Source organism: Parasteatoda tepidariorum, chromosome 5 (assembly GCF_982258835.1).
Source record: "Parasteatoda tepidariorum strain Cologne lab strain chromosome 5, Ptep-v5.0, whole genome shotgun sequence".
NCBI classification, from domain to species: domain Eukaryota; kingdom Metazoa; phylum Arthropoda; class Arachnida; order Araneae; family Theridiidae; genus Parasteatoda; species Parasteatoda tepidariorum.
Window position 1 is genome coordinate 11,747,739 of NC_141759.1, and position 27,460 is coordinate 11,775,198.

Sequence of the window (27,460 nt, forward strand, 5' to 3'; positions counted from 1 at the left end):
TAATATATTTTTACAGTACAATTAAAATAAGAAATGCAGATATTTTCTAAAAAGCGGGACATTTTTAAAAATCGGCGGGACGCGGGACAGTCCACTAAAAAGCGGGACTGTCCCGCCAAAATCGGGACGTGTGGTCACTTTATTCTGGGGTGATATATTGTGATTACAGACACACGCACATCATATATATATATATATATATATATATATATATATATATATATATATATATATATATATATATATATATATATATATATATATATATATATATATATATATATATATATATATATATATATATATATATATATATATATATATATATATATATATATATATATATATATATATATATATATATATATATATATATATATATATATATATATATATATATATATATATATATATATATATATATATATATATATATATATATATATATATATATATACTTTATATACTTTATATATACCACTTTAATATTATAGTGGCCTAACAGTTTTGAATTCTCATGCAGATAAATTTCATTTTTTTAAAAAAAATATTATGCATTATGGTGGTAATGGTGGCAAATTATTGACAAACGCAAGTGGAATGATTTTAAATAATCTCAATTATTACACGATTTTTTGCAATACCATTTATCGAATATGATAAATTTAGGATGATCCTTTTTAAAGATTTTGCATTGATTTTATTTTAAATAGTGTGGAATTTTCCTTTTATTCATAAGTTAATTTGAGTTTTAAAAATGAAATGGAAAGTATGTATTTTTAAATCAATAACGCAAGATACAAAATGAAAATATTTTCGTATCATTATCTATCAGGCTATAAAATTTCAATTAATATGTATGTAACTTCATTGGGATTCAAAATTTATTTGAACCACATGCTATAGATTTAATTATTCTAGATGAAACAGCTCGCGTGTTTATCAATTTTTAATTTCGAAAAGATGCTACAATTCGAGTTGGTGCTGCACTTCCTTTACCGATTTTCATTGGAAATATGTAAAGTTTAGCACCTGCAATTGGAATTTTATTCATATTGGCAACATTTTCTAGGATAAACAATCTACGCCCTAGAACATAACCGTGACAGGGTGAACTGGTGCTTGTACCTGGATCAATGGACGCGGTATCAGAACCTACTCCTTTGATACTTCTATTCTCCGTCAACCACTTACAAGCTTCTGCTGAGAATCCTGGAAAGTGCAATTTTGTGGTGTCATTACTTGGGGAGCCTAGAAAAGCGTCACGGTCGTTCCACTTCTGCCCCCAACCGGAGTTCAATAAAACTATAGTCTCATTCAAACTCCTTAGTGTAGTGCTTTCCCAGTTCATGACATCCTCAACGGTAGCTACAGCGTCAGGACTGAGTGATGCTTTTCTAGTTATGTCTATGACAGCTGCTTTCCCGAAGAAGGAATGGGCTGGTATCTCATCAACTGTAGTTCCTCCTTTAATAAAATGTGCCGGAGCATCCATGTGTGTACCGGCGTGTGTAGAGGTTGAGAAATCCTCGTATTGATGCCTGTAAGAGAAAAGCAATCTTGAAAAAATAATAATATGATTAATAATTTATGACACAAGGAAATATTTCAAATTGACCTTCTCTTTATGCTGATCATCTGTCCAAATTGATTTAATAAAAGTACGTAAAAATCTAGTAAAAGCTAATAAATGCTTGACTTAGTGGAACTTCGAATATTTACTACAAATGTGATGACCAACGTGCTTAGGTTCCACTGTGTACTGAGATGAAAGATTTCTTGTTTAAGCTGCTATTTCACATTTAAAAAATCTTGAAAGAGTAATTTGCATCATAAGACGAGTATGGTGTGCCAAGGCTGAGAATTTCATTTAAAATGAAAAATTATCGTCAGTTTAGACCATTACCTTTTTTGCCTTTTACTTTTGTCGGGGGGATAAAAAATTATCAATTAATTTATGATAATTTTTTTTTTTTTTGGTTTTCACAGAAAAAGGAAATAATGTCTGAAGAAATGATAAAAAGTATTTTAGAAGTAAAGAAAAAAAAATGGATTTAGTGAGTTAGAAGAAGAAACTTTACTTAACTCAACAATTCCTGACCACAATCAAGTCCACAAATAAAATTGTCTATAATAATGTACCGACTACGAATTAATTTTAAAAAAAGGTCGTAAAATGAAAGACTCTTATATGAAAAAAAAGTGATAATCCACTTTTTTACTGCTATTAAAACTTTAGCTTTTTAAAAGCACTGCGTGTTTAAATCATATCTAAATACTTTGATCATTATTATTTTATACTATGCAGATTTGTTTTGTCTCGTTAAAATAAATCCTGATTAAAATCACTTACCCTGTCACATTAGTTACAGGACATGCGCTTTTTTTTTTAATAAAGATAAACCTTCCCTTAAAATAGATGTTATACACTAATGGGATGAATGATGACCTATTACAGTGCTTTACTATTTAAAAGCATCGAAAAATTCTTGTGGAACTAATTAAACCTGCAGAAATAGTAAACGAGGAAACATTAAATGCATTAAACGTTTTACGAGAAAGTGAAACAATGTTTTGAAAAGCTAAACAATCAACGTCAAGTAATTAAATATTTCGGTTTCACAATAAAGTGTGTCTAAATATGTCATATACGAAATAATTTTATTTATTTATTTAATTTAACCAATCTTGAATATGAATTTAACGAGCAGTTTTCTGTTTCAGGACCGTTTAGTTAAATAATATTTTATATTTAGTTAAATCAAATTATATTTTCTTTACTTTCTTACTATAGTAATGATTAAAAAACCTTATAGAGGTAAGTACAGTTAAGTGCAGATTTATCTTGAAAACTTCTTGGTTATGGTAAATCACTGCTGGCAATGAAGTACTAGCCGCGACTCGTAGCATTAATTTCATTTTTGCTGCCTTATGATACTGATTGTAGAGCAGATGAAGCACGTAAGTGACATTTCCAGGGTAAGTGACATTTTTTGATCATTAAAAATGCACGGAAAACAATGGAAAACAGCGAAACCATCATAAGATTTTTATACAGAGTAAGATTAAATTTATTTATTTACTTTTTTTTATGAAAAGAAAGATTTGCAAACAACTTTAAGATTAAGATCAATACTTACCATTTTGTGATCAAATTTTCACTGGGGCCTTTAACTAATTTTTCGATTTTATACCCACTAAATGTTGGGTAACGTAACGTATTTTCATCAAATACATAAGTCATATCAATTAGTTCCTTATTTTTAGGTCTAGCATTAATGGAATGGAAAATTAAAAACATGAATAAGAAGACAAATATCATTTTCATTTTAAAGGCGAAAGAGAAAACAATTTGTTTACGAATTGTTCCAAAATCTTACATGTTTCGCAAAACAAATATTTCTTGCATTTGCAAATCCTGATTTCGTATGTTTTATTTCACATAAAGGACTATTTCAATTACAGGAATAGAGAGTTTTGATTGGAGCATAGTAAATATGATGAAACAATAACTGAGTTGTTACCCTTCTGTGCAAATATTTTTAAAATACCCATATGTGTCGTGATGTTGATGCTGCAGAAAATAGTATGTGTATTAAATGAATAAATCAGATGTGCCAGTTTAGAATAGAAAAAGCAGCAAGCGATATGGTATTGAACATAAAAATCCTGGCTCCACGAAAACGAAAAAATGAAGAACACGAACTTCAGAGGATAATAAAAACTCTTCAATTCTATGCAAAATCAAGGCAAAAATGGTTAAAAATTTAAAAAATTAGTGACATCGTGGTTCATAAATTTACCAACTATTGAATTTGACGTAGTCGTGATAAAAAAGAAAATTTTACTGATAAATTTATCAGTATGAACAGTATGTAATTCTCATAAACAAGTTCTTGAGGGAAATTTTATCCTATTACGTTACTATTTTAACTAACATCTATGTTTATAAACATGAAATCTCTACTGAAACGACAGGCCTGATATCAATTCATGTCTCAATTGTTTCCAGCGTCTTACAAGCAGATTTCATCTCCAAATTATCGTCTAAGGGAATTTGTTATCAGTGCATCATCAGTTCACAAAGGAATTCGGCACACACTTATTTATAAATGTTTAAGCTTAACATTTCTATCCAGTAATAATCTGAAAATATAAAGTATATTTTCCGATGTAACTTCTCAGGAAGCACAGAATGAGGAGAAACATTAAGCAATACTCTAAATTATTAAGAAATTATAGGATTTACGTACAAAAATATTGTACACGTGAGGTATTGTTTCCTATGTATTTTCGCTCGCTTAAACGAATGAGATTAAACCCGAATCAAGAGGGTTAATACTTCAAAAGCTATAATGGATTTATTTTATGTAAAATTTTCTATTTTTGAACTGCATTTATTTGGAAGGAAACCCTTATAGCTTCAAAACTATTAATCCTATCAACTCGGATTTTAATTACTTAATTTTATTTGAGAAAATTACATCGAAAAATATGTTCAGATGGATTTTGGATAGAAATTTTTAATGCATACATTAGTACGTGCCAAAGGTAATACTTTTTATGCATAAAACTATTCAATCTTTTTAGCTATAAGTTTCATTAATCTTTAAATAGTTTCATACGTTTAACCATTAAAAATACATAGGAAACAATATCCCACTTGTTTAGAATGCAGTAAAAAAGGCGTAAATAGCTACAAGCACAACTTTTTACTTTTTGTATTATAAAACCCTTGTTACTTTTAAACTACAAATTGCTTCTAAACTCGAGAGTAGTAGCATTGAATTTAACGTATACATCGGGAACAAATGCTTCACTCGCCTGTCGGGCAGAAATTCAATGCTCCATTCAAATCACCACCATTTCTTCCAAAAACGGGTGATTTATACCATCACCTCCTACATCAGAAAGTCTCCACATAGTTTTTATAAATAGTCTGCGCAGACTATATTAAAAATGAACCAGTTGTGAGCATGAACCCAAATTCTATTTTAAAAATAATTGAGAGAAATTTATCATATATATTTGAGAATTGAATCTTTGGCGGTTGACAAATAAATAAGTCAAACCAATAGTTATAAATAAAAAAATTTTTTAAGCATATATTTGTTACCACTTTTTTATTTTACTAGATTTTGTATTAAAGAACTCTTTCGTACACTGGTTTACTTTCATGGTGGTCTGATCGAACTAACTGCAAGAAATCGTGTGGAGGCTTTCAGTTGTAGGAGTTTTTAGGTAGCATTTATAACAGCATAGCATCCTCAAAGAATCATCGGTATTAAGTTTTGCGAAGAAACACCCTTTTTTTTCTTTTTAATTAGTGGGTTTTTAATGAAAGAGAATTTAATATAATACTTGCAGATTTTTTGCATATCATAAAAGATTTCCTTAAATGGAAGTGGAATTCAAGTTAAGTAATCAATTGTGAACGGAAATATTTTCATATTAGTCAGAAAATACACACCGATTTAAACATTAAGTTCAAAGTACCTAGTCCGCAGAGCTATTTGCTCTTTCATCGAAATTACATTATAAAATTATTTAAAAAAAGGGGGAGTGAGAAGATATTACGTCAACGTAAAATTGGATAAAATCATAGTATTATATAATCATACGTTTAAAAATTGGTTTTATTGTTTTCATTTCTAGTGGTGGTTGAAATGATTTTAAACAAGTTTTATAAATGCCAGAAACAAATTGGAGAAGATAGAGCAATAACTTATTTTAAAATATTATGAAAAATTCGAAAAAATTGACTGCCATGCAATGTAGATGCATTATGAAACTAGAAAAGAACGCATTTTATGCTATAAATCTTGCAAATATTTAAAATATTTCAACGTACTAATAAGGTCAGTCTTTCCACGAACTTTACAGATTTAAAATTTGCTCGGAACAGTCAACAACTGCGGATTCTGCGTTCTTAATTTAATTTCATATAAAAGGGGTAAAGCTTTATATAAATAATATTTTAATTATTGTATTTTTAAATTCTTTGAAATGTTTTCGACCACCATAAAAAATAAATCAGCCATACAGAAAAAAATAAGTTGTTTAAATGATAGCATGCTTAAGCTCTTACAAATTAATAATTTTTCTTCTCGTACAATTGTATTTTAATTAATTTTTCACAACTACTTTGAGATTCCTTGCACTTACATTAGCAGAGATAAATTCACGATATATAGCTAAATAACCTATATCAATATAAGCCGGTAGTATTGCGCAGTCTTTTATTTCTGCAGCAGAAGAATAAAATGAGCTTTTAATCTGTTGAGAAAAACAGGTGTTTTTTTAAGATAAACATTATTAGTGATCTTTGGATACTTTGAACGCTTTCTTTCTAACCTTCTTTAAAGAATGTTTTTTTAGAAGTTTGGTTGAAAAAGAGTTTTTTTTAATTGATACTTATTTAAGAATAAAACAATTTTCACATAATGACCAATGTAAACGAATACTTATTTTTGGTTATTATTTATTCTTTAGTTTGTTGCTCTGCTTCTCAGACTTCTAAAGGTAAAGAAGTAATTTTTTAATTAGTTTTAGATGTAATTTTAATTTATTTGCGAATAATAAAAATTATTATTCTCATGATATTTATATTTTAAAGGTCTAATGCTGACTGTGTTAATGAAGAAAAACAATGATATTAACTTTCTTAATTAATCGAACATACAAAGCTTACCATATTGTATGAAATCTGTAATCTATCGTTTTAGCAAGCAATAACGTATATTTTTTTAATACTCTTATTTACATAACTTTTATATTTTAAGAAAAATAATCCAACAACAAATTTTCCAGAAGAAAAAAAAAACTAATAACTTATGAAAGAATTTTTTTTTAATCATTAATTTAAAACATGTTTTGCGCTCATTCTGGACATGATAAATCCTATTATGACCAGTCGTACAAACATTTTAATAAATTAGAATGATTCCAATTTCTATGAAACTTATTGATTCAACCAATGCATCTCTTACAAGTAAAAATATATGTATTCAGCAACTTTTTAAAAATGGCCGACCGGTCTGTGTAAGGGGAAGGGAACTGTCCTTGCATCCGAAAGGTTTTTTATTCGAATCCTGGGAAAGGCATGGATGTTCTTTCCTTCTCTGTACCACATGTCCTCACTGTGGGAGAGACGTGCCCCTGAAAGAGGCCAACAAAATCGCCCTGTATATGCCTGAATTGACGGATGTTAACACAGGTGGGCATTGGAATTTTTTTTTTTTTAAAAAAAACTTATTTTTTCTTTCAAAAATACAATTTTCTTTTTGAAAGTAAAAAGACGTTTCCTCTTACTTTGCGGAACCCAGAAAAGGTTTTCATGTCTTGTCTTGTCTTGTTGGTTGGCCGGGGTGCCTGAGGCCGGAACGGCCCTTTACCCCTTCATCGTGAGATGAGTTCCTGGAGGTGTTTCCTTCTGGTGCTGTAAATCTAAAATTGAAAGTAGAAAAATTAGTAATGAGCAAATTTCTCATGTAGTATCACATAAAGTGATGCCATTTGTAGTTACATACATAAAAATACAGTAAGAAATAACACATAAAGTACAGTTCAAAAGTAAAAATTAAACTTCGAATGTGAAGTTTGTCCAGTATTGTACGCCCCTAGTACAATTATTCTCTGTCATCTCATTCATTATTCTCTAACATCTCTTCCATTCACACTAACCATACAGGTTCTATTTCTCATTCTCTTAATGCAAATCATAATGATTTTGTCAACGCTTATCAATCTTTTCCTATATTAGGATTGTCCAGTGTATTATAGTGCCATTATACAAGGTATAGGTCCATTGAAATTTAAGCTATACAGTAAAGGTTTTCACGTGGTATATATTAGTAGTATATATATTAATAATGGTTATACTTTAACCAGATGTCAATATGAAAGTATTTTTAAAGCTAGTGTGTGTAATTAGAAATTAAAAAAAAAAAAACTAATTACAATAATTGCGAAATTCACGTTAATACTTTAATCAAGCACAATATATATATATATATATATATATATATAACGTCGTTGCCGAGTGGAAGGATTAAAGCAGGTCTTAGGCTGGGAAGGAGGGTACAAAATTTATTTATTAATTATTAGACAACAGCAGTCATGAGAGTGAGTAAAAGAGAACACGAAAAGTTGCGCTCCTTGGTTATATGTTAGGGAAAAGCTTGCAAAGTAAAATCCGTAAACTGTTTTAATTTAGGGAAAGAGGGAAGTCTTAGTAGTTGCTATTAGTTTATGAAATAGATCGAATGTTTCCCACACAGAGCAAAGGGAAATATGTCCTGCTTTGAATTAAATGCATACTTGTGCCAAAAATAGATTTAAGAACAGGATGTGGCTTTTAAAAGTGTGAGAAAGTATTTCGATTAGAATAATAATTAGCATGAAGTTTTATAGCAAGGAAACTAACATAAAAATATTAATTGAAGCTTTTTATGTTACATGTATATATATATATATATATATATATATATATATATATATATATATATATATATATATATATATATATATATATATATATATATATATATATTGTGCTTGATTAAAGTATTAAAGTGAATTTCGCAATTAAAAATGTCATTATTTCTAAGAGCTTCAAGAATGTTCTTTCAAATTGTGCCGATAGTTTAGTTACATGAAATCTTCTAAAGCATTTACGGCTGAAAAATGTTTACGTATAGTAAGTCTAGAAGTGTTAAAATATTTTTCTCCAACCCGTGTAGGACTTGAACGTATGCATCAGAACTTCAATACAGTAATACAGAAAGAAAAATTTCTCTGTGCTTTTTTAAGAAAATGTCTTCTAGTTGTAGCTACGGATTGTCTTTGAATGTTTGATAAATTTGATATAAATTTAAAGTTATTTTTCACACCACTTGTAAATTCTTCCAAACCTCACAGGAGACACGGCTTTTTTCCAGCTCTTGTGGTGAGGCTTTTAAAATCAAAATTTCCACAAATTCTGAAAGTTTAGCTCTTAATTGTGTTAAAAAAAAGTGTTCAGCTGTTTAAGAAATTGTATTAGCTGTCATCTATTGATGTGTATTTATTACCTTATTCTACCACTCTCTAAGTAGTGGAGAAGTGGGGATACTTAGTATCCACTCGAGTGAATTTCAAAAATTTCTGTCTGTGATTATATTATTAAATTGCTTAAGATCTGTAGCATGCAGAAACTAATCACGGATTAGGAGTCAATGACTCAAAAATCCCGAAACTCCGTCCGAAAAATAAATGTTCCAGTGCTTAATTTATGCAAAGCAAACGAATAAAATATTTCTCTGGAATTAATTCAATATTATTTTGGTTTTACTTTCACTATAGAATCTCCCTGTCATCCTAATCCTTGTGGAGTAGGAGCTTGTGTAGAGATTGGTGACAGTTATACGTGCATTTGTCCCGCTGATGGAGTTTCTTACGCTGAAAACTGTGGTATTCTAATTTGTTTTCTTTTTCTTTAATTTATGACTTCTTAGTAATAATTTTATTTAGGCACTTCTCTTTAACTGGATGACCAATTGATAATTTTTTAGCAGAACCTTAAATTGTTCATGTAGGCAGAAATATGAAGTGTAATCTTTTTTGACGTAAATTCCTTAAAATCTTATTAAGAATTTTCGTCTTTAAAAATGATTTAGACACATTTTTTTAATTGGATGTCCAAGTTATAATTCTTTATCAAAACCTTAAAATTGCTCGCAAAAGCTGAAATATTAAGTGTTTGAAAGAACTGTTAGGCGTAAATATAATTTTTTTACTAAATTTATATTTTTATTTTTATTTTATTTCTGAATAAAAATATTTTTTGTTTTAAGCTGCCCTTTGAATTTGCCTAGCTTAGCCCGTTATAAGTAAAAAATATTCTAGCATTTTCCAACTAAAATGTTTTTGAGAATGAGATTTTTATTTGTAAAAAGAAATTCATTATTCAACTTACCTAAAATTAATTTGGTATTTAAGACCAACATTTGATGGAAAGGTCGGTTAGGTTTTCAAAATTTTATGAACTGTTAAGAATTGGCAGCAAACTCAAATTGCTAATCTCATAAAATAGGCCATTTATAAATTATCTGTTAATTGGTTAAGATGAATAATAACTGGCAATAAATAATAATAACCAACGAAGAGGGTGAAAGTGATTAATTTAAGCTAATTTGTTACATTTAACGGTTATTAATAATAATAACCAATGAAGTTTGTTAAATGTAATATTTTCGCATATTTTCAAGCTTTTGCAACACCATGAATAAATAAACTGATTGTTTAGTTTAGATTTTAGGCTCCCAATTCTTTCTTTGTCATTTTCTTGCGAGTATATTACAGTTTTTCACAATACAAGATAGTTTATTTAACATATTTTGCAGCTGCACAATAGATAACGTTTTAGAGAAGTCATGAAATCACGTTTTAACCACTACTTAGACATGCTCGAAACAAAACAAAACAAAAAGGTAAAAATGAAATCTATTCCGAATGTCACAATAGCTTTTCCTGCCAAAATAAATAACTTGTTTAAAAATATGTAATATTTCAGTTCAAAGCAGTTATGCATTTCTATTATTTTTTTGAAAAGTGATGTGATTAAAAATTAAAGTATACCCTATACTAATGTTGTTTTTTTTTTTTAAATTAAGTGCCTCTACCCGGAATACATTTTCTAGGTATACCCTACACTGATGTTTTTTTAAATTAAATGTAACTGCCCGGAATACATTTGTCCGGTATATCCTACACCGGTTTTTTTTAAAGTTAGTATCGCTGCCTGGAACCCATTTGGCCGGTATGCCCCATACTGATGTTTTTGAAATGCCACTGCTTGGTATAGTATAGGCTGTTCCCGGTATAGCCAAACCATAAGCTGTTTCAGCATACTCATCAGCGTCTCTAAATGCTGTTTAAAATTTTTCTCTCGTTGTAGTTAACACTGAATGCAGTGCAAGTTCGCGTTTTTATTTTTCACTTTGACCAAAAGAAGCGATAATTGTTAATTTTGGCATTTTTATCAATAATAACCGGTTTATCTCTTCAACCGTAACACATATACAAAGACGCACACCCATGTCCCAATTCAAAATAAACCGTTTAATCACATTTATAAGACTTCATTGGTTATTATTAATAATAACCGGTTGTTATTAAGAATTACCGATAATTATTAAACACAATCGGTAATTATTAATAATAACCGGATTTATCACTTTTACAGTAACAAATTCCATGTCATAGATTAACCTTGAATCAATGAATATTAAGGGAAAGTGTTTTGCATAGTTTCCGTTCTGTTAATTTTCGTACACTTATCGAGCACCTTTCGCACACTCGTGATTTTATTTATCATACACTTTGATCTGTAAGTCACATTACTTCTTTCAGATATAGAAACTATAAGTAAATAAAAATAATTGTCTTTTTAAAAGCTTAGTTGCCTTCAAATGTAACTCAGAATTTAATAACGTGTATATCAGTCTAATAAGCCGTGGAACTAGGGTAATAATAAGTCTAGTAGATTTCTATACATTTACAATCTCGCTTCATACGAGAGTAAATTATCTCAAATCTCTTCTTGATAAGAAATGCATGAATACATTTTCCCCAAACAAATACAGCTGACAGAATTTATCTTCGATTTTAGAATATATAATAACAGATTGCAGTAAAATGAAATACAACATTTTAATTTTTTATTTCGACGTTTTTCTTACACTCCCAAATTTTTATTTTATTTTATATATTCATTATATTCATTCCTTTTTTTAAGTTATTTAGGTTTTTATAATTTTTTTGCGGACATTTTTATTGTTTACTTATGGTAAAGCAGGAAATTTTTAGTGCAGAGAATACCGGGAAATTATTCTTAATATTTAAAAAAAAATACATTGTCGTCTATCGTTGCATCGTGCCATGTAATAACTGCTATTATTATTAACATCAATGTAGGGGATATCGGGCAATGCTATTAATGTATATTATTTATTGTTTCTTAATAAACAGATTAATCGGGGAAATAACTTATTTTATGTATTTTATGGGCCTTTTTGAACAGTTAACACTTCTACGTTATTCCCTAAACTTTTACATGCAAGTTAAAGGACCATTCACTATAAAGTATTTTCAAACCATACTATAAACTAGTTAATCATTATGAATTGCTGAGAAGTTATCGTTGCCATCCTCTAGAAAATTTTGGATTTTGAAATTTCTTCTATGCTTGTTCAATATTCATATTTTGTCTCATATTCATACTCATCGCTGTGTTCATATTTTGACAAAAATAGTAGTTTTTTTTTGACAACGTAAAGATTTTACGACATTTTAAAATTTTAATTTTTGTGACTAAGGATAGGGTATTTTCAATTTGAGAAGTAGAATACGTGATTAGGCTTAACACAGTGATTTAAATAACTTGTTTTCGCTTGTACACGTGAACGTGCTTGGCGGATTAGTGCTACAACAAATAAGCTTGGTCTATTATCACGCTGAATTGATTTTCGAAACAAATTTAATTGGACACCTGTATAGAGCTGAAGCTACGATTTCCCTCCTCATGACGTCACTCTGTCTACAGATCTCGGAGATCGCAAGCAAAGTTATGATAACTTTGCATCTTTCTCTTGTAAAAGTAAGTTAGACTTTTTCTGGTTATTAGCCTTCAAACTTTACGTAATTAACACATTATTTCCGTTCATAAACATAGTTCAAAAAAAACTTTCTTGGTTATTATATTAAAAAAATACCATTTTAAACTTATAAAAATGTTTTGCTAGTTGGTGAAAATAACACGATAAATACTTTATTTCAAAAAGTTCAGTTTTAAGTTTAACTATTAAGAAAAATGAAGGCATATATCGACACTTTTTTTTTATCTACATATTCTTTTATAAAGATAAGTTAAGTTAAATTTAGAATCCCTGATTTTAAAATATGTCGTTAATAGCAATTTGTTCATACTTAACCATTAGGAAACATCAACCTTAAACGCTAATTACTGAAGCAAAATAATAATTTAGGTTCATAATGACATTAGAAATTTTACAATTGTTTATAGACATTTAAATTTACGATGATATAATATCTAGATATTTAAATTGAAGAGAATATAATCTTTAAAAAAAATCATAAATATTTAGAATAACTACATTAAAAAATATGTTATGAAATTAGGAGAATTTCAACTATATACTATATATTTTATTTATACTTTTTACTTACATTTTAATTTTCTTTGACTTTATCTATTTTTTAATTCTTTTCACCTGCCTTTCTTTATGAAGTAGCGAGGCGGTTTCTATTTAGATAATGAATTTTTATAAAAGTTCTTTACGACAGAATAAACGTATTGCGGTTTTATATTAACTGTGTCATTTCGGAATCCATTCTTTACATAGTTGTTCATTTACTTTAGGGAACACGCGAAAAATTATACTTTTTCCTTTTGTTTTCATATCAGAATTTTTGCAAGTTGCAATCGCGCAAACTGGCATTTCGATAATAGTTTTAAATTCTTGTAAATTCACTGCAAAAACTGAGGAAAGTCATTATAGAAAATAACAAATGTCTTAGAATATCTCGCAAAAAGAAATGATCCAATATTAGTTAGAGCTAGTAAGGCCAAACGCTCCGTTCTTGAAGTAAAAGTGCGAGCTTTGCGCCAAAGTGACGTCACTAGAGTGACGTCGGAGGATCGGAGCGGCAAGAGATACTTCAAAGGAGTGAACCAGCCCTTCTATTCTCTTTAACCCTGAGGTCGAACCTGATTGGCTTCTGAATCTTGTCGTAAAAGAATGCTACGTTTTTACTACGATGACGTTCCTCGCAGCTCTTTAGATTTTCTTTTAGTACTTTGTTCGCACTTTGGATGTTTTGTAACTTTAATTTTTTGATTATTATTTTTTCTGTTTTAGTAACAGTAAACTGTCACCCGAACCCTTGCAAAAATGATGGAGTGTGTGTATCTTCATCTGGAGCGACTACGTACGAATGTGTTTGTCTGGAAGGTTATAATGGGACAAATTGTGAAACTGGTAAATTATTTTGACTTTTGTTTTATTAATCACTTTAAGCGAAAAAAGTACTTGTTTGATAGCAGAAAGAAGAAAATTAGTAAAAGTTATTGTAGACAGCACTTTTCTGATAAAAGAAAAATTCACAATAAGATTTAATTTGGCACAATTTTAGCAATAGTAATCACACAGAAAAAAATGTCCTCCTCCACTTTTCACGAATCTATTAGAAAGTATGAAAAGTTGAATTCTGAAAGTTTAAAGGAATGTTTCTGGTTGCTTCTAATGACATATGTGCAAAGCTCCCAAATTATAATACCCTAGTATCAATTTTTATGCCGATTTTAAAATGGCACCTTTGTTGTTGTTGTGTCCAATCCTTCACAATATAGCCTCAGCTATATCAAATTCATGAGTCCAAATTCTCTGGCAAAGTTGCACACCAAAATTGGTCGCAAGAGAATGTTATCCAAGGAGAATGCGAGATTATCATTCATGTGTTCGGGGGAAGAATGCTTCAATTTGCACTTGCTACATGATGGGAAGACTTTTCGCCAAATTAGTAAAGTCAAACTTTTTAAATGGCTACTGATGAACTGTGAAACTGCCCATTGATCCGATATATCTTACCTGAACTCTGGAGCACCTCCAAGGTTTTTTTCTGCCACAGGAGGGATTAACCAGAGTTGCCTGTCGCAGTTTCTCTTCAGGGAGAAATTTTTTTCATTGGTAATGAGGTAGTCAGATGTTGTAGCCTAAGTAGTGTCCCCTTTTAGCTTGGCGATCTGCGACTTTATTATTAGGAACCCCAACATGTAATGGGATCCATTGTAAGTGGAAAAACAATAATTATAATAATAATGATAATAAATTTTACTGTTAAAATTGTTTTTTTTTTTAAATAAAAAGGAAGATAGATTAATTAGCTGATCCATTTCATGGTTCAGATTGGACTCGATAAAGCACAACTTTGCCAAACTTTCTTAGTGTAAAAAAAATTGGTATCGAAAATGGGGGGAATTACCTTACACCAAAGTCGTTTAGTGAAACACTCAATGTAAGAAAAAATTGAAGCATATCAACGCCAAAAATTGTCGCACTTATTTAACAAAAATATTTAGTGACGCACTCAGTGTGAAAACATTTTGGAGCATCTCAGCGCCAAAAAGGGTCGCAATTACTTTGTACCGAATTTGTTTAGTGAAACACCAGGCACAACTCTTATTTCTTGGAGGCTTTTGAATTTTTTGATATTTATTTCGCGCCAAAATTGTTTTTTTTTCGGAAAGGAAAATAATTTTCGAAAGGTGTATTGGTATGACAGTTTGATGCAAAACTTATTCACCCAGTATCCTAAAAAAGAAAAACCGGAAGTATTGAAGTCCTCCTCTTACATCATAACTTCTCTGATCTGCCATCTGCTGATAAAAGAGAGAACCAAAGTCAGAAATAAAATGAATTCCACTACAATGAGCTATACATCTTACGATTTTAGATGCTTGATTTAAATTACTCTTTTTAAATTTTATTCGAATTCTAAATTTAGTATTAGCCCGAAATAAAGTGTCTCTTCACAAATTTTTTTTGAGTTATTCAAGGTCATATCTGGGGAGATATAATATCACAGTTTTTACATCTCAGGAAGAAGAGGGAGTACTCACAAAACCTTTCAGAATATTGAGTCTGATGATCACCTTTATCCGATAAGCCTAACTTGCAGCCTGTCTATGGAAAGAACTCCCCTCGTCATTCATTTGGCATAATAGCGGTAACTATGGTTACAAGGTATAACTATTTCAAGTCGGGGTGTTAGGTCAATATTTAAGACATGTTTTGGCTCGTGTCAGATGAAGAAAAGAAATATGGGGAAATAGAAGCTCCCCTCTTTGAAATTTGTTTTTTTTTCTTTTTTTTCCATAGCAGCAGACAATCTCCGAGGTTGTGGCAAGGGGAGTCCTTTCTATCGACAAAACGATACTGTTATATACCTAATAAGTTGAGGATTTCAGTCCTCCTTCATTACCGTTTCATACTATTGCTTATTAGGTACATAAAAAAAAATGTGTTGCTTTATTTTTTATTGGTATATTAAAATTTTGTTAGCTTTCTAAATGGTTAAAAGTTTTCAGACATTCGCTTGTGCCATCCGAATCCCTGTAAAAATGGATTTCCATGCATTGTTAAAGATGGTAAAGAAATTTGCAAATGTCAATCACCATATAGAGGAGACAATTGTGAAATAGGTACTTTTAACTTTTACAATTAAATTAATAATTATTAAATTATTAATAATTATTAAATCAGTAATAACGATTAACAAAATTTTACCATTGCTTTTAATTACTTTAATTAACTTATTATTATATATATATATATATATATATATATATATATATATATATATATATATATATATATATATATATATATATATATATATATATATATATATATATATATATATATATATATATATATATATATATATATATATATATATATATATATATATATATATATATATATATATATATATATATATGTATGTATATATATATATATATATATATATATATATATATATATATATATATATATATATATATATATATATATATATATATATATATATATATATATATATATATATATATATATATATATATATATATATATATATATACTATGCTCTCCTTATTATATTCTTTACATAAATTTAGTGTATAATATTTTTCATTATTCATTTCTTTTAAATTTTTAAGTGTATTTTTTATTATTAAATTGAACAAAAATATATTATTTTGCAATATCTAGATGTTCGTACGGGGTGAAAAAGCGTAAATAATCAATAAATTAGTAATAAACAACTCTTCGAAATCATGCTCTAAACTCAAAGACTTATACCAACATTGTTAATAGAGCTAAAATAATTATTTTTCCCATCTAGGTGGCTTTACCTTAATTATATTAAGCAAAGCACGTTTTTGGTCATCAATAAAAATTAAGATTAAATGTAATCAGAATCATTTATCACGATGCTATTGGCCGAGACCTAATCATAATTTCAATCAATTTTTTTTTCTGGTTTTCCCTTAAATTTAGAAGAACAAAAAGCATTATCTAATATAAAATTCCATATTTTTAATTAAGTTTTAATATGTGAAAAATACATAATTCCTATATTAGTATATTTAGTACCCTTTTAAACTGCAGAAATTATCATAATATCAGTAGTGCATGTTACCAAAAATAACTGCCTTTTAGTTCATAGCTTATTTTATTTTAACTTTTAAGTATTACCTATTACCAATATTAATAAAGCATCATCGGCTTCAATAACAATATGAGGATTTTTTTTTACGTTTCTTCGTACAATTTCTGTTGGTTTTAAATTATTTAGTTTCATAGAAAATTTTTTTAAAATAACTATACACAAAATTAACTCACGAGGAGCTTTGGAAGAGCTAATCAGCATATGCTACCACCTTCATATTAATAATTGAGTTTATCTAACATAACGGATAAGAATTAATTAAATATTAAAGAATGTGCATCATACTTTTGAGAGTTAGAAGCTAGCAAGCTTTACTGTTGTTATCTTAAAAAATATTTGAAAAAAAAGTCGCCTGTTGTTTAATTTTTATAAATGGCATCATCTAAATCAATTAAAAAAAATCTGTTTTACAAACAACTCTTCCGAAAGATATGAAAGAAATATTAATACGATTTTTAGCACAGGGGAGATAGAATGGCCACTATCAAGACCAGTCTCTAAATTTCGTGACGCTAGCTTTAACGGTTTAGGAGTTATAAGAGAGAAACACATATATCGAGTTCATCATTTCAATATCATAGATTTAGTTTATCTGTTAGCATTCAGAAAAAAAGTACATTTGTAAAGATCTTTTTTTAGACACTGAGCTAATTTAAGAATTTAATTACTTTTCTTAATTTTGCATTGTATCTTTAATATTTGCTAGTTTCGTCTTATAGTTTTTCTAATACAAGTAATCTTTTAGCCAATTCTTTTAATTTAAAATTCTTGAGGTTGTATTGAGGTTGATAGAAATCTACCATAGAGCAACCAGCATAGAGATTTTGTTTTTGAGGTGTACAGGTTATTTTTTATACACTTCAAATAAATAAGTATATATTCAGGATGTGAATGATATCGGATTTTAGCTAAAAGCATTGCTGAGCTATTTACGAGCCTAAATTTTATGACGTAAAATGAATCTGAAATTGAGGCTCATTGATGAGGTTATTTTAAGTGCAAATTATAAACTCATTTTCTACCTAAGGTGTATTTTTTTAAACATCACAACCTCAAAATACCCCATATATTTCGTAAGGTAAAATTAAAACAAATTTGTTCACCATTACAGATAAATAGTTTAAACACATATATCAATATTCAAATAATCTTTTGATTATGTTGTCTCAAAATTCAATGTTGACGATTTCAAAATTTCTCTTTTAGCTCACTAACAGTATAAAAAGTTTTTCGAAAATAATCTCAAATGCTATATAGGGTATGATTTGTTATTAATATACAGCAAAACATTTTGAAAATGGTTACAATGTCATGAATTAGTTTTATGTTATCGCGACTAAAAATATTAATTTTTGAAAAAAATCTCATTTTTATGTACTTATAGGGCCTTGCACAAACAATCCGTGCAAAAACGGAGGGAAGTGCACAATGTACTCAAAAATACCAAAATGTGATTGCTTACATGGATTTTATGGAGAGAAATGTGAAAAAGGTAACCTTAAAATTTCCTAGCACGTCTTTTTTTTTTCTTTAAATCTACAAAAAGGATATGTTCCGTAGTCATCCTTCGTAGTATAGATTGTTTTTAAAATTCTCCCCATGAACAAAAAAGTATGCTTATTAAGACGCGGGTATTCGTAACTGAGCAATGAAGTAATGCGCTCACTGTGATAACAGGTCACAGAATTACATTTTTGCAAATTTCATCCTTTCCCTCGTAAAGCCACCGATTCAAAATTCTCAGTCGTTTAGGCGTTGTTGCACCGGTTTGTGTCCCGGGTCCAGTGCTGGGCAATATACTCCAATGGTTCACAATTATTAAAGTTTTATATAAAAACATTTTGCCAATACGTTAATCGAAACAGAATAGTCGATTATGTAGGATTTATCAATTCCTGCTTATCGCTCGGATTGCATTTATAAAAAAAAATTTGCTTATGAAATCCAGATTATGTGAATCGATAAGCAGAAATAAATGTGAATTAATATTTCCCGTTGATGAGACTTTAGTGAGTTTTTTTTTTCTTTTTTTTTAATTTCAAAAATTTCAGTGTAAATATTCAAATTTGTAACTGGCAACATATAATCTCTCTCTTCCTTTTTGGCATCTACACTGTACTGTTCTGCAAACACACATTTATATTTTAGTTTTTTTAATTGTTAAGATTTTATATATGTCTTATTTCTATTTTATGTTTAAACAAAATGTAATTCTGACCAGCGTTCTCAAAGAGATTTCTCGCATGAATTATCTAGCAGATTTTTTTTCACATAAAGATTTTTCTATCAGTTTAATTTAGTGTTTTGAGGATGTTAGAAAAAAATTATTTTGTTTGATGATGACGTCGATAATATTGTTAAACTGGCAGTAAATTTGACACTTTGAAACACATTCCATGTTTTTATAAATGTATCATTAAATTTTTCTTTATCACTTATTGTTTGGATGGAAGTTTGGTACATACTAATATCTGCCCACCTGTAATCTTTCCGAAGATGATATACACCCAGTGGTAGTAAGATTAAAAGTAAACTACATTCATAAGCAAAAATTTACATTTTATTTTGTGTAAAATTATAACAATTAACGTGATATTATAATCCATATTTTTATATATATGTAAAATTTATTTAAATGTAGTGGTGGTCAAAATCATTTAAAATTTAGTTTATTGGCTGCAAAGAATAAATAGCTAGCATACATTAAATGTAAAACTACTACATTAAATACAAAAATAAAATTTTACTCAAAATGCGTAAGACTTGGCATGTACGCATATTCGATTATTATTTAAATTGATGTAGTTGCATAATTCGGAATTCTGCGAATTGCTTTGAAATAGGATTGTTTGCTGCAGATTGAATATCTTTTTTCGGACTTCTTCTCTCTTTTTTTCGGACTTTTTCGGAGGGATCTCTGAATTGGGTTCTACTGAAAAAAATTTGCAACTTCTAATTATTTGTTTTAAAATTTTCTGTTTTAGTTTACTACATCTGGAAAAAAATGGCAAATATTTTATGGTAGGCGCTAAAGCACGATTTTGATTTTTTGCATTTGGTATAATATCGTATTTCAAGAAATAATAATATGAATTAAAAATGCGACAAAGCAGATTGCTATTTTTTTAAAGAATGTATTTTAATCTATTTGAACATGGATAGATATTTGTGCATATTTTCATTAACAATTGTTTTTATTTTCCGTAGACGTCTGCTACTTAAGAGATGTTTGTAAGAATGGAGGTACGTGCCGACCTGATGGAACCAACAAGTTCAAATGTGAATGTAGGCCACATTATTACGGAACATTTTGCGACAATGGTAAAATTTTAATTGGATGTTTCAAGCGATTTTCAATAGTTTTAATACATTTATGACTTTTTAAAATTATTAAAGAGCAGATTCTACTTAAAATGTATCATTGCATTTTTCACTGCGACACATCTAGACTGTTACTAAATGAGAAAAATTGAATATTTGAATTCACTAAGTTGTACTTGTTAGGGGATAGATCTACATTTTTTTTCTTTAAAATTTCGATAAACAACAAAAAATTAAAATAATTAATATCACAAGGAATTTATTATTAAAATTTTGAAGCAAAGGCATTTTTTAATATTGCCGGGAAGATACTTACATTTGTTAGATGAATAAAATTTGAACAAATCGTTGAACTTTTGAACTTTGTTTAATCCCAATAAGTTGTTTAAATAACTACAAATCTTAACCAATCTCATCTATGAACTTTAAAATCGAGAAAACTTGCTGACATGGATGTAGGAATACCTTAATTGTTCTTACAGCCCCTTGTTGCTTTGTCTCCTCCAAGGAAAGTCAAATCTTCTTCTTGGACATCAATTTCTAAATGTTAGTCTAAAGTTGAGTTCCTGCTTCAGTTAGCATTCTGACCCGTAAACTGTTGGAAAATAATGTTCAAACTTATCTCATATAACTGACGGATAAGTGAACAGACCTCATTTAACTTAATTCACCACACATAACTTGATGATTGCAACTAATAGATCTATTATGGAAAAAAATGAAAGCATTAAAAGGCTAACAATCGCATTTTGCTAGTAAAGTTTTACATTTTACAGCAGATGAAACTATACGCTTAACAGGACTGCAAACGTACACAAAATTTAAATGTTCTATTGATGAAAAGGTGAAAGTTCTGATTGACAATTATTAACAAAAATTTCAAACTGGAAGTGCTGTAATCAGCACAGAGCTTAGAAAATAAATTACGATTCCCCAAAGAATGTAACTGTGCGCAATTGCAGTAAAATAGAATTCCGTTTTAAACTGTCGTTTACGGTGCAGTGTCATCTTTCGTTTATGTGAACAACAAAGTAGAGCTTTCAGAGCTTTACATTGCCAACTTTTGCAACAAATTTCTCTTTCTTTTTTTCACCTGTAAGTTTCTGAAAATTTCGAAAACCAAATAACTTTTATCAGGTACACTTCTTTTGGATATTTGAATGTATATAGAATCTACAAATAAAACCTTTATAACTCTACCTGAAACAAAATAATCCATGAAAACCAAAGCGGAAGTAGTGAAAATAATGAAAAGTTAGACAATATTTAAACAAAAAACGCAGATTATATTTAACAAAATAAAAAACTGCGATTATAAAGCTTCGAGTATTTTATGAATGTTTACTGTATCCCCCCTAAGATTGATGGTTTTCAACAATAACTTATGTTTTTTAGTTAAACGAATGTGCTTAGAAGGAGGTAAAAACAAAGAATGCTTGAAGCTTAATGCTCGATGTATTGAAAGACTAGATTTAAGTGAAGGTTATGCTTGTGATTGTGAAAACGGGTACGATAAAGATGAAACGGGTTTCTGCATTCGTAAGTATTTTCAATTATTGTTTATTTATTTATTTTTTTTAATTGTTGAGTTCAGCTATAAGATCAGGTTGCATGTAAAGCAACTTATGAAAGCTCATTCCAATAAAAGCAGATTTTTTTTTTATATTCATGAAATAGTAAATTGAAATCATGAAATCTTGAAATCTAATTTAATTTTTATATCAAACAAATGCCGTATTAAAAAGAATGAAGAAAAATGCATAAAACTCTCAGCCAACTGCATAATATACGAAACTTATCAACCCATTTGCAAATGTCCCCCATTGTTTCAAGAAGATGCAATATTATGCATCAATATTATGTTTTGTTAATATTTAAAATAAAAATTGAAAACCTCTAACGCAAATTTTTAGCATAAATTCTTCTTTAAAAAAATTATTTGGCACTTTTTGAAGAAGCTGAATCTTTGAAACTTAACCTCTTGGTATTTTCTTATTTGTGCGTCATTTGTTTTCTCCACTATCTTAATACTTCGAATCTCGTAGCAAAAAGGTATCTTCAACATGAATGCCAACTTACTTCATTTTATTTATATACTAGCCGCCTAAGGCGGCCAGCTGTCCGCCACGCTGAAGGTTTTCACAAATAAAGTTTTTTAAAACATAGCAGGAAATCTGAAGATTAGTGGACAATTAAAGTGTTCCTGTCCAGCAATTTTGTCTTCATAACCAGTTCTGCTGCAGATGTGTTATAGCTCTTGAGGATGTTTGAAATTATATAGCTACAACGCTTAAGAAAAAAAAAACTAAAATGCTAAATACATGAAAGGAACACGAAAACGAATAAATTTTTTATGGTATCAATTTCTATTTCCATATAATTTTTTATGGTATCAAATTATATTTCTATATCTGTTACGTCAAGCACTCAGGTATTATAATTTGATCTAGTTGTGCTTGTGTAATTTTGATCTAGTTGCGCTTTCTACGTCATTTTGTTAACATCGTTTGGTTTGTTATTTAACATCGTTTGGTTTGTTATTTAATTTAACTTTCAAAAAATTGGCTGGCATCAGCATTTTTATTCTTTAAGTTGTTTATTTTTTCTTTTGGAATTCGTTCCATTTTAGCGAAATGTTTTTCAACTTAATCGAATTCTTTGCCGACTGTTCTCTGTATATATAAAGAAAATAAAGTAAATATTTTTAAAGTGTTGTGAAAAGAATTTTTAGTTGTACAAAGTACTACAATATCGCTATAAAAATTATCGTCTTCGCTTAAGAAAAAAAAAATAGAGCGTGGAAAGAAGAAGAAAAACTTATTATAACAATTGGGTATAATATGAAAAAAACACAACTACTTCGATTTAGTAGGAACAACATATGAAGCAATGCTAAACGAATGGAATTTAGTTGTTGTTTATTTAGTTATTGTTATTAGTAGTTGTTGTTGTTTATTTAGTTGTATTTAGTTTCAATAACTTTTCTTTATAATGCAATAAAATCTGGCGAGCAGCTATTTAAACGATCGAACACATCGTTTGTTTATTTGTGGCTTGAAGTTAGGCTCGCAGAAAATGCCGTTCATGGGTTAAATTTAGTAGGAACAACACAACCTGTGACGTAGGCTATATTATACGGTAGTGTATAGCGTGAGGATGCCTGTGAATCCTCAGGAAACAGGATGACCCTTCCAGGCATGTTTTCAAGCATGCGCAGTATACTAATCATAATGAATAACGCCTCCTCTCTGTCCTTCTTACAGACGTCTACAAAACAGAAAATGGCGCGCTCATTTCCAGAATCAAGGCTTATCAAGAAATAATAAAAGATTATTAAAAGGGTATGTAATTATATTTTATTCAAAGTATTGATTTTCTGCCTTTTCATTAGAAATATGTATTTCCTTAATTGTTGAATGATCATCTTTTTTAATTAATTCATTAACGTTGAATAAATAAAAAGCTTTGCAAGAATCTATGTTCAGTTTCTTTCCTATTTTCTTTATTTGATGTTAAATGTACAATGTAATGACTGGTGATTAAGACGTTAAAATGCAAAAATTGCGAACAGAAATCCGAATAAATTATTTATAGTTTGTAAGTGCAAATATATTTATACAATCCTTAGTATTTATCGATCATTCAATGTAAAGAAAAGGCAGCATTTCATGTATTGAATAAAATATATTTACTGCTCATAATAAGATCTCTTTTGTTCACTCGTTTTTCATTGACTCAAGAGTCTTCACATGATTATTTAATAAAAAATACAAAAGAAATATTTCATAATCATAACAAAATGTGACCCAAGCATACTCGTGATACAATTGGTGTGACTAATATAAAGCATGTTTCCTTAATTAGACTAAGAAATAATGTAAAATTTGAGGCACTTATTTATTGAGTGTAGGTAAATTTTCCGTCATATTTGAGGGGAGTATGAGTTCATGACAAAGTAATGAATTTAAAAAGTTTGGGCCAATATTTTTAACTTCAATGCGAAATAGAATAGACTTGATTAAAATCATCGACAAAATAAGGAAATTTTTGCATTAAATTGACTAACATAATTCGAATTAATTAGCACAAAAATTTTTGTATTCTTTTCCCAAACTCAATGTATTTAATTACAAATTTACACAAATCATTTTAAAAATTTCTTATATTTCAATAACGCCTCTGTAGATGGCACCACCACTATCTTTCTATCTAAACTTTTTTTTAACTGATGCTTCCCTTCCCTTCACCAACCTTTTGAGAAAGGATACGCATGAACGAAAAACTTACAAAATAGGCTGTTTACTCGACAGCTGGTAGCAATAAATTTTGAAAGATAAGATGATTGAGAGGATCCTAAATATTTCAGATTAGAGTTAAAAAAATTAAACTTATAAGCAATCAAAAATGAAAAGTATTTAGGTGCACCTAAAAAAAGCAATCACAGGACGTAGCATAAATAATTTATGTAGTTTCATTATAAATATGTTTTGTGATAAAAATTGTTTAAGATTTTTGCCCTATTGTTCAAGTAAACAGCTGAGTTTGAAAATTGAAATGAAATACATGAACAGTAAGAATAATTAATAAGTTCGAAAATAGGTACAACAGTTACAGTTGAAATATCAATATTAAGTTTTATTGTGATAATAATGTTGTTCGACTAACACATTTATTCTTTAAACTAGATTGTATTTAATAATTATTTGCATTTTTTTCCACGTTTTATTCATTAAAAGTGATTAATTCTTACACAGTTGAAAATTCAAATGTAACGTAATCTTTAAAAAAAAAAAATTCCAATACAAATTTTACAATTTGTTTTCAACTTCAGAATTTCCATCCATCTGTACACATGCCACATTTATATCAAAAATAATTTTTCCATTAAGTTTTGTTTTACTGATCAAAAAAAATTCCTATTGTCCATATTTTCTTGCTTCTCAATTACATTCATTATTTTAAAGTTTTGATGTGAAAAAATTCAAAATTGATATACTTTTCTAACAGGTATTTTTGTAATGGAAATGTTTACATCCTGGCTTAAAGACTGAGAATTAATATTATTTTATTATGTTTTAGACTTAGGTGCGCCCCCCCTCCACAGCAAAAACTATAAATGCACTCAATCTTAGACTAAACACAATTTTTTGAAAAATATATTATATGAGACAAGAACACTGTGAAGAGATAATCGGGAATTTATAGTCATTCATTTTATTTTTAATTTATAATCATTCATTTTATTCTAATTTATAAAAATTTATAGATTTTAATTTAAAATATTTTTATATGAATTAGCAAAGAATTAATAATCGCGATGAAAAGGCGAAATTTAGAAAAGTACATTGTTACTGAGTATTAACATTGAATTCATCTATAGTAGAGTGCACTACCATTCTGAATGAAGGGCTACGTTCCAAGTATTTGAATAGATTAGATATAATTTTAATGTAAACATAAGTGTTTTACATACAGCTCTTTTCATCAGTCACTAAATGATAAATTTCTATTAAATTAAATTCTTTTAAATAATTATAATTCTTTTTTATTATCTTAATTCATTCAACTAATTCTTTCTTTTTTATCAGTTAGCTTTGTAATATATTTGCATAAAATTAAATTCTCTTAAGCATTAACAACTGAAGAAAACCAAAATAATACTCTCATAAATAAAAATATTTCCTTTTTATCAAAAATAAATGAATAAATAGATAGATTTATCGAAAAATATAAAGATGGGGAAAAAGTGACGGTTTTATATCACATCAAGTAACATAAAAGTATAATTTAAAATCAATTAACTGTAATGTTCTTGAATGAAAGTAAAAAATAAAGAGATAAATATTTTTTGAGAACATAACTGCAAAGTAAATATTTTAAGTAAAGAAATCGTATGGGGTAATTTAAATTTTAAAATAAAATTTTTAAGAAAAAACACGCATAATTGCTCAAAATAAGATTTAATATTAATTTGGGATTAAGTTCTATATATTCTTAACCTTAGGACATTGCTAATTAGTGAATTATAAGAGATTTCATGAATATTAAATCATAAAAGTTTTTTCTTCTTATTTTTTTAAACTACCAAAAATTAGAAATTAAGCTCAAAAAATTAAAAACGCATTAAATCCTACAGTCGAATTTTGCGTTTTGTAATAATGTTATTGTATTGAAAAAATCAAAAAAGGGAAATAATGGCTATTTTAAAAGAAAAAAAAAAAGATTGTAAAATAACATGCTGGATGGACGATGAAATCGGCAGTAGTAAAACACATCAAAATTAATGATTAAAATGCCTCGAAAGTTGCAAGTCGTTTTATTGCCGGATTAAAAATAACAGGATTTTTGAAACCCTGTGGAGAAGTCTAGCAATAACAGTTGAAAGAACAATAAAAAATCTCTTAGATTTTTGATGAATTTGGCACAAATCAAGTGCATATTCGCGATTTAGTGTCGTGTTAATATATATTAAAAGTATGGTATTTTCAAAACCATGAGAAAATGCGTATTGCCGAAAACAAGCAATGGAAAAATAGCCTGTTTTTACGATAAGACTGACATAAATAACGTACTTCAAAAGAGATTATTACTTGCCCGATTTGAAAGTCTCGAGCCGTTATAATATTGCATTTAAGAGATCGGACAAGAAACATTTGGAAATCCGACTCAGGGGGGTGGGGTAGCTCTTGAAAATTTTACTTCCGATTAAACGCGATCGAAAATAACTTGAATTAACTTTGAAATGGACTGAAATAAAGAGCTTTAAAAGCATTACTAAAATTCGAAATTCACGCATTAATTCTGCCGAGGTAAAATTATCGGGATTTTAAAAACTATGAAAATTTGT

At 28.6% G+C, this 27,460-nt stretch overlaps 1 protein-coding gene across 3 annotated transcripts in view; it reads left to right on the forward strand.

The window, feature by feature from the left end:
• The first annotated feature begins 6,336 nt into the window (after positions 1 to 6,336).
• The window catches only part of LOC107455712 (uncharacterized), a 69,469-nt gene continuing 48,345 nt past the window's right edge, over positions 6,337 to 27,460 (forward strand). Inside the window, exons 1-7 of one of the 3 annotated variants that reach the window (XM_087163414.1) lie at positions 6,337 to 6,522; positions 9,343 to 9,450; positions 13,920 to 14,039; positions 16,148 to 16,261; positions 18,677 to 18,784; positions 20,500 to 20,613; positions 22,009 to 22,152. In XM_087163414.1, the coding sequence (XP_087019540.1) occupies positions 6,444 to 6,522; positions 9,343 to 9,450; positions 13,920 to 14,039; positions 16,148 to 16,261; positions 18,677 to 18,784; positions 20,500 to 20,613; positions 22,009 to 22,152 (787 nt within the window). In that variant the 5' untranslated portion in view covers positions 6,337 to 6,443. Of the gene's footprint in view, positions 6,523 to 9,342; positions 9,451 to 13,919; positions 14,040 to 16,140; positions 16,262 to 18,676; positions 18,785 to 20,499; positions 20,614 to 22,008; positions 22,153 to 27,460 lie in introns of all 3 variants that reach the window. The other 2 variants (XM_087163415.1, XM_087163416.1) reach the window with 2 other exon arrangements.